Source organism: Hipposideros armiger, unplaced genomic scaffold, assembly GCF_001890085.2.
Source record: "Hipposideros armiger isolate ML-2016 unplaced genomic scaffold, ASM189008v1 scaffold_104, whole genome shotgun sequence".
NCBI lineage: Eukaryota > Metazoa > Chordata > Mammalia > Chiroptera > Hipposideridae > Hipposideros > Hipposideros armiger.
In genome coordinates, this window is record NW_017731454.1 from 2,943,590 (window position 1) to 2,957,081 (window position 13,492).

At 41.3% G+C, this 13,492-nt stretch overlaps 1 protein-coding gene across 1 annotated transcript in view; it reads right to left on the reverse strand.

Annotated features, from left to right (window-relative positions):
- Positions 1 to 13,492, reverse strand: part of NEB (nebulin) — a 214,711-nt gene that overhangs the window by 64,869 nt on the left and 136,350 nt on the right. Inside the window, exons 101-117 of the mRNA XM_019646509.1 lie at positions 13,283 to 13,390; positions 12,392 to 12,499; positions 12,174 to 12,287; positions 11,169 to 11,366; positions 10,668 to 10,772; positions 9,851 to 9,955; positions 9,647 to 9,751; positions 8,564 to 8,671; positions 6,281 to 6,394; positions 5,762 to 5,959; positions 5,345 to 5,449; positions 4,591 to 4,695; positions 3,594 to 3,701; positions 2,379 to 2,486; positions 1,076 to 1,183; positions 415 to 519; positions 217 to 321 (exon numbers count right to left, since the gene is read on the reverse strand). Of these exons, the coding sequence (XP_019502054.1) occupies positions 217 to 321; positions 415 to 519; positions 1,076 to 1,183; positions 2,379 to 2,486; positions 3,594 to 3,701; positions 4,591 to 4,695; positions 5,345 to 5,449; positions 5,762 to 5,959; positions 6,281 to 6,394; positions 8,564 to 8,671; positions 9,647 to 9,751; positions 9,851 to 9,955; positions 10,668 to 10,772; positions 11,169 to 11,366; positions 12,174 to 12,287; positions 12,392 to 12,499; positions 13,283 to 13,390 (2,007 nt within the window). The remainder of the gene's footprint in view (positions 1 to 216; positions 322 to 414; positions 520 to 1,075; positions 1,184 to 2,378; positions 2,487 to 3,593; positions 3,702 to 4,590; positions 4,696 to 5,344; positions 5,450 to 5,761; positions 5,960 to 6,280; positions 6,395 to 8,563; positions 8,672 to 9,646; positions 9,752 to 9,850; positions 9,956 to 10,667; positions 10,773 to 11,168; positions 11,367 to 12,173; positions 12,288 to 12,391; positions 12,500 to 13,282; positions 13,391 to 13,492) is intronic.

The window sequence follows — 13,492 nt, forward strand, 5'->3', positions numbered from 1 at the left end:
AAAACATCCAAGGAGAGAAAAAAAATGGCAGCAGGAAGTTGTCTAAGGGAGTGAGAGTAGGGATGTGCTTCCATGCTATTTCACCTCCCAACTTGTACAATCAGTTTAGAAGTACTCAGTGGAAAAGTCTATTAAAAGGCCACTGGTTGGCTTAAATTCTCAATGCAAGTGACCTTTTGGTAAGAGTGCTCCAGAAAGACCTTATGAGATGCTTACATCACTGGTGATGTCTCCCACGTGGCGGCAATGGATCACTTGGGGTGTGTACGGCAGTGAGATCATGTGGCCCTGCATCTTGAAGAAGTCTGATTTGTAGATCAACTAAAGAAAAAAATGCCAAGAAACACACACATTAGAGACTGAATGATTGACCAGGGTTCCACGGCCTGTTCTCTCTTGGAAGAAAATACCCACCTCACTGACAGCCTCTTGTGTCTTCTTGACTTGTCGGATTTCAGGCGTGTCAGGGGTCGTGTGAATCTTGTCTTTCAGTTTGTGGTACAGTTGTCGGTACAGCCTCTACATTGGAGAAAAAGCCATTCCAGGTGTTTAGTACAGGGTGATAAGAGCATCTGTTGACTAATGAACAATCAAATATTTTACATAAAGAGCCATAAGAGGAGAGATTGAGGGTATAGAATATGATGGAGGTTAGGGAAAAAAGAGAAAATCAGATTTATTTTATTTAGGTGTAGAACTTTGAGCAAAGTCTTCCACTATTTATCAGATGGTTGGATAGCAGGATCACATATACAAACCAATAGTTCATGTAGAGAACCAGGGTCATGATTCAGATGAAATGCAACCTTATTAAAGATTTTTTAATATAAATGTCAAGAGAAGGAATTAATTTGCATTATCATCTATGGGTTGGGGTCTCTACCATGGCATTACCAAATATAGAAAAACATGGCCAAGGGATACCAGTATCAAAATGGTGACAAAAAAGGCCCTCTTGCTCCTTGTTGATGTATAAGTTTATAGTTGAAATATAACTAATTCTTAATGCAGTTCAAACAAAGCCGTGGTCTTTGAAACTCAGCATTTTCCCCCACAGAATTAGCATTCACAGTACCTCACTGGTAACGTTGTTGACCCTCCGGACATTAACAAATGGAACATCATTGGGGCCAAGTGTATACCCATTTGCCTTGATGTGTTCATAAACTTCTTTGTACTTGAACTGCAAAGCAAAGTCAGAAGATCACAGATGGGTACACAAAGAGAGGCATTATATTTCTCAAGTAGAAAAGAGCTGTCACTTTCATTCGAAAATTACTCTCTAAGCAATAAGTATAAGGAAAAGTCATTAACAAAATTTCAATACAATTTGAGTCTTTAAAATTATTTTGTTGGCTAATAAAGCCAGGTCCAGAAAGGAATGAAATTCAATGTTGCCAAGATGAAATCTGTTTGTAGGCAGATATGCAAAGTGCAAGAAAAACCTATATTTTTAGCTCCAATACAGCTAGCAAAGTAGGAAATGCAAGAAGAAACAAGAGAATCAAGACTGATGAATGACTTTGTGGACTGATTAACAGATAACACATTAGGTGATTAAATCTGTGACTCTCTGCTTTGGAAGCCATATTATTGAGACACTGGACCTGCTCGGCTAGAAAGGTTGATTCCCAGGACACTGAAGGGTAACATGGAAGGGAGATCTTATTATTCAGCTGATGGTTGGTTTGTGGGTATGGTCTGCAGGCCAGAGTCACTGGGAGAGCCAAAACATCCCTAGGCCTTGCCTTTGGGGTAAATGCTTCAAGTCCCAACCTGACACTTTTAAAAAGTGGGGAAGATTGGTGTCAGAGCTAATGCCTGGGCAAGGTAGTGAGAGCCTATCTCCCCCTTTGAGCTTTCTGTGAAATGGGCACAGAGGGTAAGTAGCGAGCCAGGTATCAGAGTCAGCAGCTAGGCAAGTAGTCCTTTCTTTTCAAAGAAACACACAACGATGTTATATCTTTTGCAATGAAACATTGCAGAAGGAAGACAATATCATTGCCACACATCTGTAGTGGGTGTATAAATTTGCATTTCCAGTATGTGGCTTGGGATCGTTCAGGATGCTTCTGTGCAAAGGCCAGCAGTAGAGGCATCATGGCAGCCATGAAACCTGAGCCAAGGTAACTGAGTCACGCAGTTGCAATTCCATGAAAGTCCTATGCAGACCCACTGGGCTGTCCAGGCACTGCCGAATTAAAGGAGGAAGCCAAGTCCACAGCACCCCAGAAAATGTGTTGTCTCCCCCCCTCAGCTCCCATCATCATATCATGTTGAACCTTTAGGGTGGGTTTGGGGGGATGAGAATAAACTATCAATGAATATTCATGCCCCCCACCCACTTCAGACCCCATCTTAATGAGGACAGCACTCACATAACTGCTCATGTATTGGGCGTTCTTGGAGTGTTTGAAGTTAGGGGTGTCGACTGGAAGCCTATACCCAGTGGGCAGGGAGCGCAGGCCAGGTCCTCGGTACAGATTCTGCCAAAGGAGAAAGAACAGGTTAAATGACATGTGTATCAAATAATTGACCCAAGTTAAACAAGTAATATCCAGCTTACATTAGGTTTTCGATTAGATACTTAATGCCCACTGCATTGATTTCAGAAGAAATTAAATACATTCTAAGAGTCAGGCAAAGAATCCAATTACTGTTCAACAACTGTTTTTGAAAAAGAGGGCAATGAGTGAAGGGGCTTATAGAAAATAATTCTTCTATGTTTCTGAACATATGCCCACTTGACTGTATGCCATCTAGCAAGAATTTGGAAAAAGTAGAGGAAACAGGCAACCAAGGGCCACCTCTGTTGTTCACCCCACCCTTAGGTGACATTCAAGCTATCACCAGTTCTGGAGACAGTCATAATTATAAGGCACATCTTTGGAATTCCATTCCCTCCCTAAACACAGTCTTGCTGTCAGGCTATGAAGTGGACAGGATGTTCATATTCCTGGCAGAAGGTGGAAAGGAGTTTCTGCCTGTGACCTTAAACTGTCTGTCTCTCAGTGAGCTGCAGGAGCAAGAAGAGTATTTAAAATATCAAAAAGCAAAAAGTTCTAAAACTCAATATAGGAGGGGGTAGCGTTAAAGGTTCAGGCCCAAGTAGCGCCATCAGTTATCACAGACTAGAGATACCAAGCATGCAAGTGGAATCCAGCTCCTCTTTTGTCTGAATTCCAACAGCAATTTCTAGCTTTATCTTATTGGTAACAGTCTTTTCCGATTATGTACCCTGTCTTTGTCATCTTGATTTTAAGCATTTTGAGAGCAGCGATAGCAGCTGGCCCTTTTCTTTGTAACTTGTAAACATTGCTTCCAAAATGCCCATTGCTTCCGTGATTGTTTGAGAAGATGATCCTACCAGCCAAGAGGGAAGACAGGCTGTGCACGGGGTTTTCGTTGTTGTTGTTGTTTTTTAAACTCCTGTGAACGGAACAGCATTGCAATATGGGACAGCATTTACAATCTACAAGGTCAGGCTGAGAGGATGCCCAAGCTGAGGTTGCTTCTACAGTGGCCAGTGGCCTAGCCTTGAAAGCTGTGTCCAGGATTTCGGCCAGGTACTTTGTCAAGTTTGCACTGCTCACCTCACTCTGGAGCTTGTACGCATGAAGGGCCCGGTCCAGATCCACGGTTTTTGTCGTTGGAGCCACTTTGCCTCTGATGCTGTGTATATAATCGTGGTGGTACACAACCTGGGTGCCGAGAGGAGCAGAGGGAGGTGAACCAGACAGCATTGTTGGGAAGAAGCAAAGTAAATTGAAACCCATGTCTCTTTTAAAAAATGAGCCTGCTTCGTTTTGCCTGGAGAACTCTATCTGATATACTAGGTGCCTTGTCCCATGGGATCCGAGCCAGGGTGTGGGCTCCACACTGAGAAATAAGTGGGAGAGTCAGCTCAGGCACAAGGAGAGGAGGAGTGGGCATTTTACCACCACAAGTTCCAAAATAACAGGTCTCCGTGTTCTAATTCACTGGTGGGATTATATTTATTTATTAAGCTGTGGGGTTAATTAAAAAAAAAGAGCAGCTCTGTGCCTGTCCTACCTGCTCTATGTCAGGCATTGTAGTGGGTGCTTCCCAGCCATTGTCCCGCTGTACAGATAAGGAGGCTGATGCTCGAGGGATTACATGCCTTTCCCAAGCTTCAGAGATGACGAGGAGTAGAGGCTGGACCTCGTCTCTGTCTCTAACTTCAGAGTGGGCTTCCTTCTCATGCTACTTTAGTTAGCTCTGTTGACTCTAATTTATTAGAAGGTCTAGACAGGGACACATCAACTGTTGCTCTTGAGACAATGATACAAAAAGCAACTTTGGAAACTCTAAAGCACCAAGTATTTTATAGACTTGGTCACTTACAACTCTACCCTCGGGAGCAACTTGAACACATCGGGTTTAAGGAAACAAGAGCAGAATCGTAAGTACTTTCTAAGGCCCCAAGTCTGGTTTCCCACTTAGAACCCTGGCTTCCCAATAAAAAAAAGCCAGACACTGCCCAGCCTTTTTTGGGTTTTGTCACTTCTGCCTGAATGGTGGCCCCTGTCTTTATCACTGTCCACAGTAACTTCCCTAATGGGTACTTACATCACTTAGCTGTTTCCCACTTTGGACAGCCTGAACATAGACTGGAGTATCAGTGACCAACTTGTAGTTATTCCTTGTTTTCTGCACATGAGCTTTATACTTGATCTGCCGAGAGGAAGAACATAAGCTTGAGTTAGGCCGTTCATTATCTTAGAGACTGCTGGTGTTCACAGAGGGTTTGGTTGTTTTTAACGCATTCATTAGCACTTGTTCAACAGACCAGGACGCATTTGAATTTTATGACCATCAGCGAAATCAATGCTTACAGTCCTATGGAGCTTCTAGAGTCTTCCAGGGGGGTTGACAATTGCTCTTCTAGGAACATTTAAGGTTTCTTACTGAAATCTTCATTACAGTATTAATTTGCCTAGCAAATCCCCTCTTTACAAATAGATCCTATCTGTAGCATCACACACTCCTAACAAATGAGATTTTCCTACCGTGAGAATTATGTGCTCATTAATATATCTAAACTAGTCCAAAAGGTGGGGAGAAGAGCCATGAGTCCCTTCTCCCCCAGAGAACAATGGGACAGCTCAACTGCATTGCTGAGCAGGAACGCCTGTGTATCCCTGAGAAATGGCAGCTCTCTATTCCTTAGCATCTTTCTCCAGCTCAGCCATCCTAATGCCACTTAAGACACAGCTGGTCTGTGGCAATGTCCATACTTGACATCCTTTCTCTTTGACTCCAGACTCCGTAGAGAAGGAAACATACTTTAAATAGCCAAAACCAAAAAACAAGGCACACTCACATCATTGCGTAGATCATAAGCGTGTTTGGCATGGAGAATTTCAGGAGTGTCCCAGACATAGCAACCAATGCCTTTCAACCAGGTGAGGTCATCCTTGTACACAATCTAGAGAATTGAAACAGATGAAGGGGATCAGCAAGATAAAACTTGACTGTAACTTTAACACCAAGGACACAGGCACCCTCTGGACCAAGGGTGACTTTGTGGAGTGAGAAGTAAAAAGCATGATGCAATGAGGCCCTGGGTGCCACACAGGCCCCTGCTCCCAGGGACAGTTCTGAATTCCTGTCAGACCCATGGGGATATGGGAAAGCGATACTGGAAGAAGGCTGAGGTGAAGAAGAGATAGGTAAGCCTGTTTTTCTTTAGGGCGGGCATGTGGGGCCAGGAAGGACCATCATAAGCAAATGGGCTTACGTCGCTGATCTGATCTGTGACTTTCCTGACGTGACTGTTGACTTGCAAGTCGGGATGGCAAATCCACTCATGGAGGTGAACGCGGTAATCAACCTCACTGACTTTCTTCTGCGAATCCTTAGCAGTCACCATTTCTACCATGTCGGGCACCATGTGGATTTTCATCTTGTTCTTCTCATAAACTGACTTGTACAGGCGCTGTGACATTAAAATAACATGCCAGTTACACAGGAAATTGTGCATGGCATCATGGCAACACATGACTTTCTCGTGCACCAGAGAAGGCAGCATAACCACCTTACAGCAATTGGTCTAGGGCAGAGTGGGGGCTGAAATTTTCTGACATTTTCTATAGGTTCATGGGGGCGGGAGAAGCAGCATAGGCTGAAATAATGCTTAGCTTCTGCACGTCTGCACCATCAGTGCCATATGTGTTATTTAATAACAAACGTCCTGGTTTATAATAGATGGCTATGTTGCTTGGCTTCACTCTGAAGTACGCCCTTTGAAATTACTTACATCGATGTTAAACTTGCCAACTCGGAGACATCGTGCTGTATTTGGATCATCCTCAACACTTCTTGGTAAAGTATAAAGAGCTTTGAACTTTTCATATTCTTCCCGATATTTGATCTATAGAGAGAAAGCACAGAGGAAGAAACATAGTTTTGGAGAGTAACGGATCTATGTTGTTACAAGAGCATGAGACGCTGAGATGCAGCCAACTTGGGGTCACCACTTCTCTGAGCTGCTTTCCTCATCTGTGCAGACGTAGGGGGTACAGCAGTTGTCCCTGCCACAGGTTATCCTGAAGCTTAAATCAGACTATTTCAGAAAGTACTTTTTTTAAACTGAGAGAGCTATATATAACATTTTCGTTACTGTTTTTAATACCCCTATACCAATACGAGTACTTGTACTGCCACTACAACTCATTTCAAAGATTATGTAATTTTTTAATAATCTATTTTGTGATAATGGCTTTGCTTTTTTAAATTACTAGTGAAAGATGAAAAATATGCTCAGGAACTTCTTTGTTTTTAATAACTGATGAGCCTGATACTTAAGAGACATTTGAGTTTCAGATTCTATAAGGTTTTCCAAAAATACAGGGCAACCAACTTCTTTGGGACAACCAACTTTAGTTTGTAGGCCATATTGCCTTTTAATTAATGCTGCATGATTTCATGAACTACGAGGGAAGGCCCTTACAGAGATTAACATATAATCTCCTAGCATGTGGTAAAATAAAAATTCTCTCACAACTCAGAGGCCCACATCTCAGTGAAAAAAAGAATAAGGGAGGAGATGAGAGTATTTGTGATAGAATTCTTGCAAAGCTCTTCAGTGACTACAGACAAACCAAAATTCCCATCAGGATTTTCTAGAACATTAGTTTCCACGCTCCTTACATTCCTCATTTACAAAGAAGATAATATTCAAAGGCACTGTTTTAAAGAACCTACTACTAGAATGCTTGTTTTAAAAGATTAATTTCTTTGTGTCCCACCTTGTTCCAAAAACAAGTTGCCGAGAATCTTGCCTTTGTAACTTTTTTTATAACTAAAGGAAAAAGCCTCTGCAGAGCTTTCTATAATCTTATCTACAAAACTGCTCTTCCCAAATGAAAAGTTGACTCTTTTGGACTAGTCTGTTTGTAGTTTTCCAGAGTTGGGGCTGGGCAAAATCATACGTATTAATTTTTCTCCAGGTAAGAATCAAATTAATTTCATATATTATCTAAAAAAGGCTTTTTTTAAACTCTGCATCTCTAGGTCCATTAGAGGGTAGTGAAATGAATTTACTGGGTCATTATCTTTTTAAATGAATAGAAGGGAACTGAAATGATTAGAGCACATTGTCTTTAATGTAGCAGTTAGTACTCTTCTGTAAAACATGTCAGAAAGAACTTACATAAACTTCAGGTGTGTGTGTGTGTGTGTGTGTGTGTGTGTGTGTGTGTGTGTGTGTGTGTTGACTTGCAATATAAAATACACTTCTCACTGTGGGTTTTGGTAAAAACAAAAAAGGTTTGAGAAATACTGGTCTAAAATGCTATATAAATTGTTCATCATTAAGAGGTAAAAGTCTCTAAAAGAGGTAATGTTTCTAAAAGAGAACTGGGTTTATTAGAACTTCACTGAAGGTTACAGGGAATTTTGCAATAAAAGGTTTTACTTAAGAACATTTTTGGCATAAAGGGATAAAGATCAAAACCCTTTTTGCTATATTTAAACAGCTCATGTGATTTAGGGTTTTTGCAATCAAGTCTATCCTAAGAAAAGTTCTGCTTTTAAAAAGAGGCGTTTTGAAAGATTTAATTATTTTTACATTTCATAGTTATAAAGATAATTATTTGCTTTTTAATCATTTATTCAGGGGTGGTGTAATAACCAGTTATCACATTCACTGGTTTGTTTTTATACTACAACCCACATAATTCTATTTTCAAAAAGTCTATTTCATATGGTATATTACGTCTTCTGCCTGTCTCCACTCCTGGCCAGAATAGTATATCCATCTATGCCATTTGTAGGCAAGCAGCCTAAAAAAGGCCACATCTGTGTGCTTCATGCAAGGGTTTGTGATCCCCTCTGGATTTCAGGGCCCTTGAGAGGAAAAAATAAGTGTACAGAGTTTGTGATGACTCAGCATCTGGAATTATTTGCTGGTATACCTATAGGAGTGCTGGGGGTACTCCTGGACAACACACGTATCATTCGGAAAAATCCTGGGAGTGGAGACCAGGAGACGGCATAGGGTAGGTGGGAAGGCTATCTATCACATTTGCAGTTGACTTACATTGCTCGCCAGATGCTTCTGGTTCTGGGCGTGTTTCAGGGACATGGTGCTGGAAGGCAGGATGTAGCTGGTGGCTTTCACTTTATCCCAGGCCTCCTTGTACACATTCTGTAGGGGTTAAAAATCTTCTTGTGAATACAGACAAATGCATTCTAGTTAGCTTCCGAGTAGCAGACGTTTCTCTCTGTTTCTGTCCTCAGACATGCCCTAATAACCCCCAGATCATCTCGCTCTACAGGATCCTAGTACCCTTAAGTGAATAACTGCTTTAATACCATGGCCCTAATTTCACAGTCCATTATTTTGTTCTCTACCATAGTACTTATCACAGTTTGACAGTTATCAGAATTTTTAGTATATGTGCTGTCGAAGCGAGCAGTGTTATCAGAATTTTTGATGCTATATTTATTCTACATAGGTCTAAGAATTCCTGGAGGATGAAACATTAAAAAAAAAACCCTGTTTACTCTTCCCTCCTTTTATGTCGCTAGTGGGAGCTCAAAATATGTTTGTTTCCACTCCTAGGTATTTATTTACCCAGGAGAAATAAAAACTTATGTACACACAAAAATATCTATGCAAACATATATAGCAACTTTATTCGTAGCTGGCAAAAACTGAAAACAACTCCAATGTCCTTCAACTGTGGATGGATAAACAAACTGTGGTGCATCCATGTAATAGAATACCATTCTGCAATGAGAAGACTAAACTACTGACTTATGCAGCAATGTGAATAATACATAAATGCATTTTGCCAAGAGAAAGAAGCCAGAACTAATGGCTATATGCTATATGATTTCATTTATGTGACATTCTGGTAAAGATAAAAATCTAAGGATAGGAAACATCTCTGTGGGTGCCAGGCGAGAGGGGAGGGCAGCCACGTGAAGCAGTGCAATATTCAAATTGGGTCTTATTTAATTGTGACTAGGAGGATTTATGAGATAAAGTAGGAACTGGAAGTTCTGGGGAAAAAAACTAGACAAACCTTTGGGAGTACAGTGCCTATCCCTTTTATTTTCTTATTGAAAATAGGTCATTCAAATGCAAGAGGAAAAAAACCCCAAAATCTCAACTCACACTGCTGTAAAGATCCTTGAGGTTCTTGGTCCTGTCATAATCCACTGTTTCTAGAACTGTCGTATATTTGTCCTTCATCTGGTGATAATTTTCTTTATATTTCACCTACAGACAAAGAAAAGATGGGTTATTCTTTTCTGTTGTTTGAAAATATGTAAAGACAATACATGGCTTGTTCTGGAAGAGAAGACAAAAAAGACGCACCTCACTGGCATTAATGTAACTTTGAAGAGCAGTCACGTGAATTGGTGTATCTGTGATCAAATTATAATTTGGTAGATTTTCTTTAGCTGCTGCAGTGTATTGTAGCTGTGGAGAAAAACAAGTCATTGCAAATAGTGAAATCCAGGTCTGCCATCAGCTTTAGCAGTTTGTGCCAACTTAGATGTGCCCTTATTTATTCCCCGGTTCCTGCTTTAAGTCTAACAAAGAGGCTACTATTGTATAGTCCTGCAGGCTTTGTATGGTGGCCAAAATTAATCATTTCTCTTGACCAAGGGTGGGTCAGATCTTTGCTAGGTCCCCTTTCTAATTTTGTTGTCTTTTCCATGTCTATACTTCACCCCTCATGGCAGCCGTTCAGTTTCAATATTTCGTTAGTCTGCCCTATGAGAGCTGAACCATGTGCTGGGAGATTTTCCAATTTTTTTTTTCGCTTCAAAACTCATCTTTTTATGGTCAAAGTATGCATTTGCATTCTCCTCTCTACAAATTAGCCTGATCAACTCAGATATTGATGCTTCAGAGTAGTTCACTGGGAAACACCTCCCAGGCAACTTTCCTTTAGAAATGTTGAATGTCTTAAACTATGGAGAGACTCAAACTGAGAATCCAGCACTAGAGCAGGCCCCAGGGGTGGTCTGACTGGGCAGCGGGCCTGTGGTTCCCCTTGGTCATGCACTGTTAGAGGAGCTTCCTCTGCCTGGGCTTTGGGCCAGTTGTGCCAATACCCCACCAAGAGTACCATGGATTCCACTGACCCACGGCAAGCTGGTCCTTCTAGAAGACTGGACTGGCTCACCTGACTCTGCAGTTCATATGATTTCTTGGCCTGGAGGATCTGGGGTGTATCCCAAACGTAGCATCCAATGCCTTTCAGCCAATTTAAGTCATCTTTATACACATTCTGCAAGAAAGAAGGGGCAGTGAAAGAGGATAGGTACTCATTGAACTTACAGCTGACATTTCGATGATTTCCTGTTTGCTCATGGCTGTGCTTGGTGCTTAGTGGTCAGAGGGCAGGGCCTCTCGACACCCGGAAGGCCCTTAATGCTCTGGCCTAAAGAAGCATAGGACGAGAGCAACAGGTAAGTTTTAGTCTAGTGTTAAACAGACTAAATATGTAACATAGGTGTCCAATGGCTCAGAGAGGATTCTTATCCAAAAAGGGGTTGGTTACTCGTGCCACTTTGTGTTGCAAAGCAGCAGGGTTTATAACTACAGGGATACGCAGAGCAGGAGGGGTCAAAGCAGGGTTGGGCAAAGCCTATCATTAAGTCAAGCTGCAGAAAAGAAATCGTACATCACTCAAGATCTCCTGTGCGTTCCGGGCCCGTATAACATTGGGTTCTTCTAGAAGAGGTGTCCACTGGTGGAAGTAGTGTCGGTACTCTAGGTCACTGAGGATGTACTGGCATTTTTTAGCCAGCACGTGATTCATCATATCATTGGGGATATGAATATTTGCTTTGGTGTCTTCATAATTTTTTCTGTAGTTCAGCTAAAGAATAACATATTTTTTAAAAGACAAAAATAAGAAAGGAAAAGGTAAATTATTCAGAGCAACCTCTTTTAGAGTCTTATTTCTAATATAGATCTGTACCTTTAGAAAGGTTAAAAAAAATGAGACTAGGGTGGTCGGATGGCTCAGTGGGTTAGAGCATGTGCTCTTAACAACAAGGTTGCCGGTTCAATTCCCCCATGGGATGGTGGGCTGCGTCCGCTCCCCCCACAACTAGATTGAAAACATCGACCGGACTTGGAGCTGAACTGCACCCTCCACAACTGAAATGAAAACAACTACTTGACTTAACTGAGATAAGCCCTCCACAACTAGATTGGAACAACTATTGGGTTGTCGGAAAAGCCATGACCTATTTTGCTATGTTTTTCTTTTTTTTTTTCCTATGTTTTTCATTGTAAAAATGCGTCATGACTTTTCCAACAACCCAATACTTGACTTGGAGCTGATGGGTCCTGGAAAAACACACTGTTTTCCTTCCCAAATAAAATCTTTAAAAAAAAATGAGACTTTAATATATTCTTCTTCTTTATAAAGTCCCATCCTTTTAGTGACCTTGCTGTCCAATTAGACATTACAGATTTCTAACTAGACAGAAACCTCACTGAGTGTTTGGTAGTGGAGGTGGGTGGGAAATGGCAGAAACTCAAAGCCATCAAACATACACAAGACTAATGGCAGGGGTGGGGGAAAGTCTCAAGATTGACTCGTTCCTCATGGTCCCACCCCAACTCATCTCAAACCAAAAGGCAGGTCAGAAATTAAGTTCCAGTGAACTGTGCTTACCGCGCTACTCATCTTCTGGAAATCCAGACAGTGAACCACACCAGGGAACTCACTGATTTCTTTCCCAGCCAGGTAGTGGCCCTTCTGCTTCTCAAATGTCTCTTTGTATTTAAGCTGTGAAGTAGGCACAACACTGAGAATCACTGGGATTTTTCTAACCAGCCCCTCGCTCCCCAACAAAGACTCTCAAACCTATGAGAGGTAAAAGTCCTACTGACCTCGCTGTTCACATAGTCGGCGTGCTTGGCTCCCACGATGGGAATGTAGCGTTCATCCAAGGTGTAGCCATAGGCCTTGGTTCCCTCCCACGCCCCTTTATACAGTATCTAGAACAAATGAATATGTGTCAACAGAGATCTGCCTTCAATTTCTTTCAGGTACCACTAAAAAGACAATGGTAAAATCAAGGTAAACTATTTATGCTGAAAGGCAAGGCTTAAATCTGTATTTACAGCCATCAGGGTACCTATCTAAGAACAAGCTAGAGTTTTTGGGTTGTTGCAAATGAAATCTACAGACTCTGAGGCATTTTATAACTGAGTTTCACTAGATTTACAATGCAAATAAAAGTGAAAAGAAATTTGTGCATAGGGCAAGAATCGCCAAAGATTGCTTCTCATTGAGCGCACACACACATGCACACATACACCATCCTTTAAATGAGCTGAATGAAAATTTGGAAGGCAAGTCCTCCATCTGTGGGCTGGAGATGTTTGTACATGATTGCTGAAGAGGGAACTGGCCTGTCCTCTCTTTTCTCTGATAGGAGTTGCTCAGGCCTGTGGGCGCCCAGAGTCGTTACAGCACTCATTACACTATGATCTGTTTATTTGTATGTCTGTCTCTCTCACTTGCATGAGCTCTTGAGGGGCTTCTCTCATTGAGCTTTAACTCCTCAGTGCCTAGATCACACCCGCTCCAAAAACACAAGCTGAATAAATGCTACTCACTCTCAATAGTATGCTACTTTTAATAAACAAGACTAAATATAACAAAAGTAATCGATCCCCTTATAAGTTCAGTTGCTCACAAAATCATCCAAGACTATGAATACTGATGAGAATTTAAAGTTAGGAACTGAGTTGTATATCACAAAATAGAGAACTTACGGTACTGTAGAGTTTTTCCATTTCTTTGGAGTGGGTGATGTATGGTGTATCTGGAGAAAATGTGTATTTGCCCTTCAATAATTTATTAAACGTTTCTTTATATTTTATCTAAGGAGAGAAAACAAAGTAAAACAAAACCTTACTATAAATGTATATTTAAGGTTTCATAAGATCTACCTAGCAAGGTAATAATCAGTCTACATTTAGAGA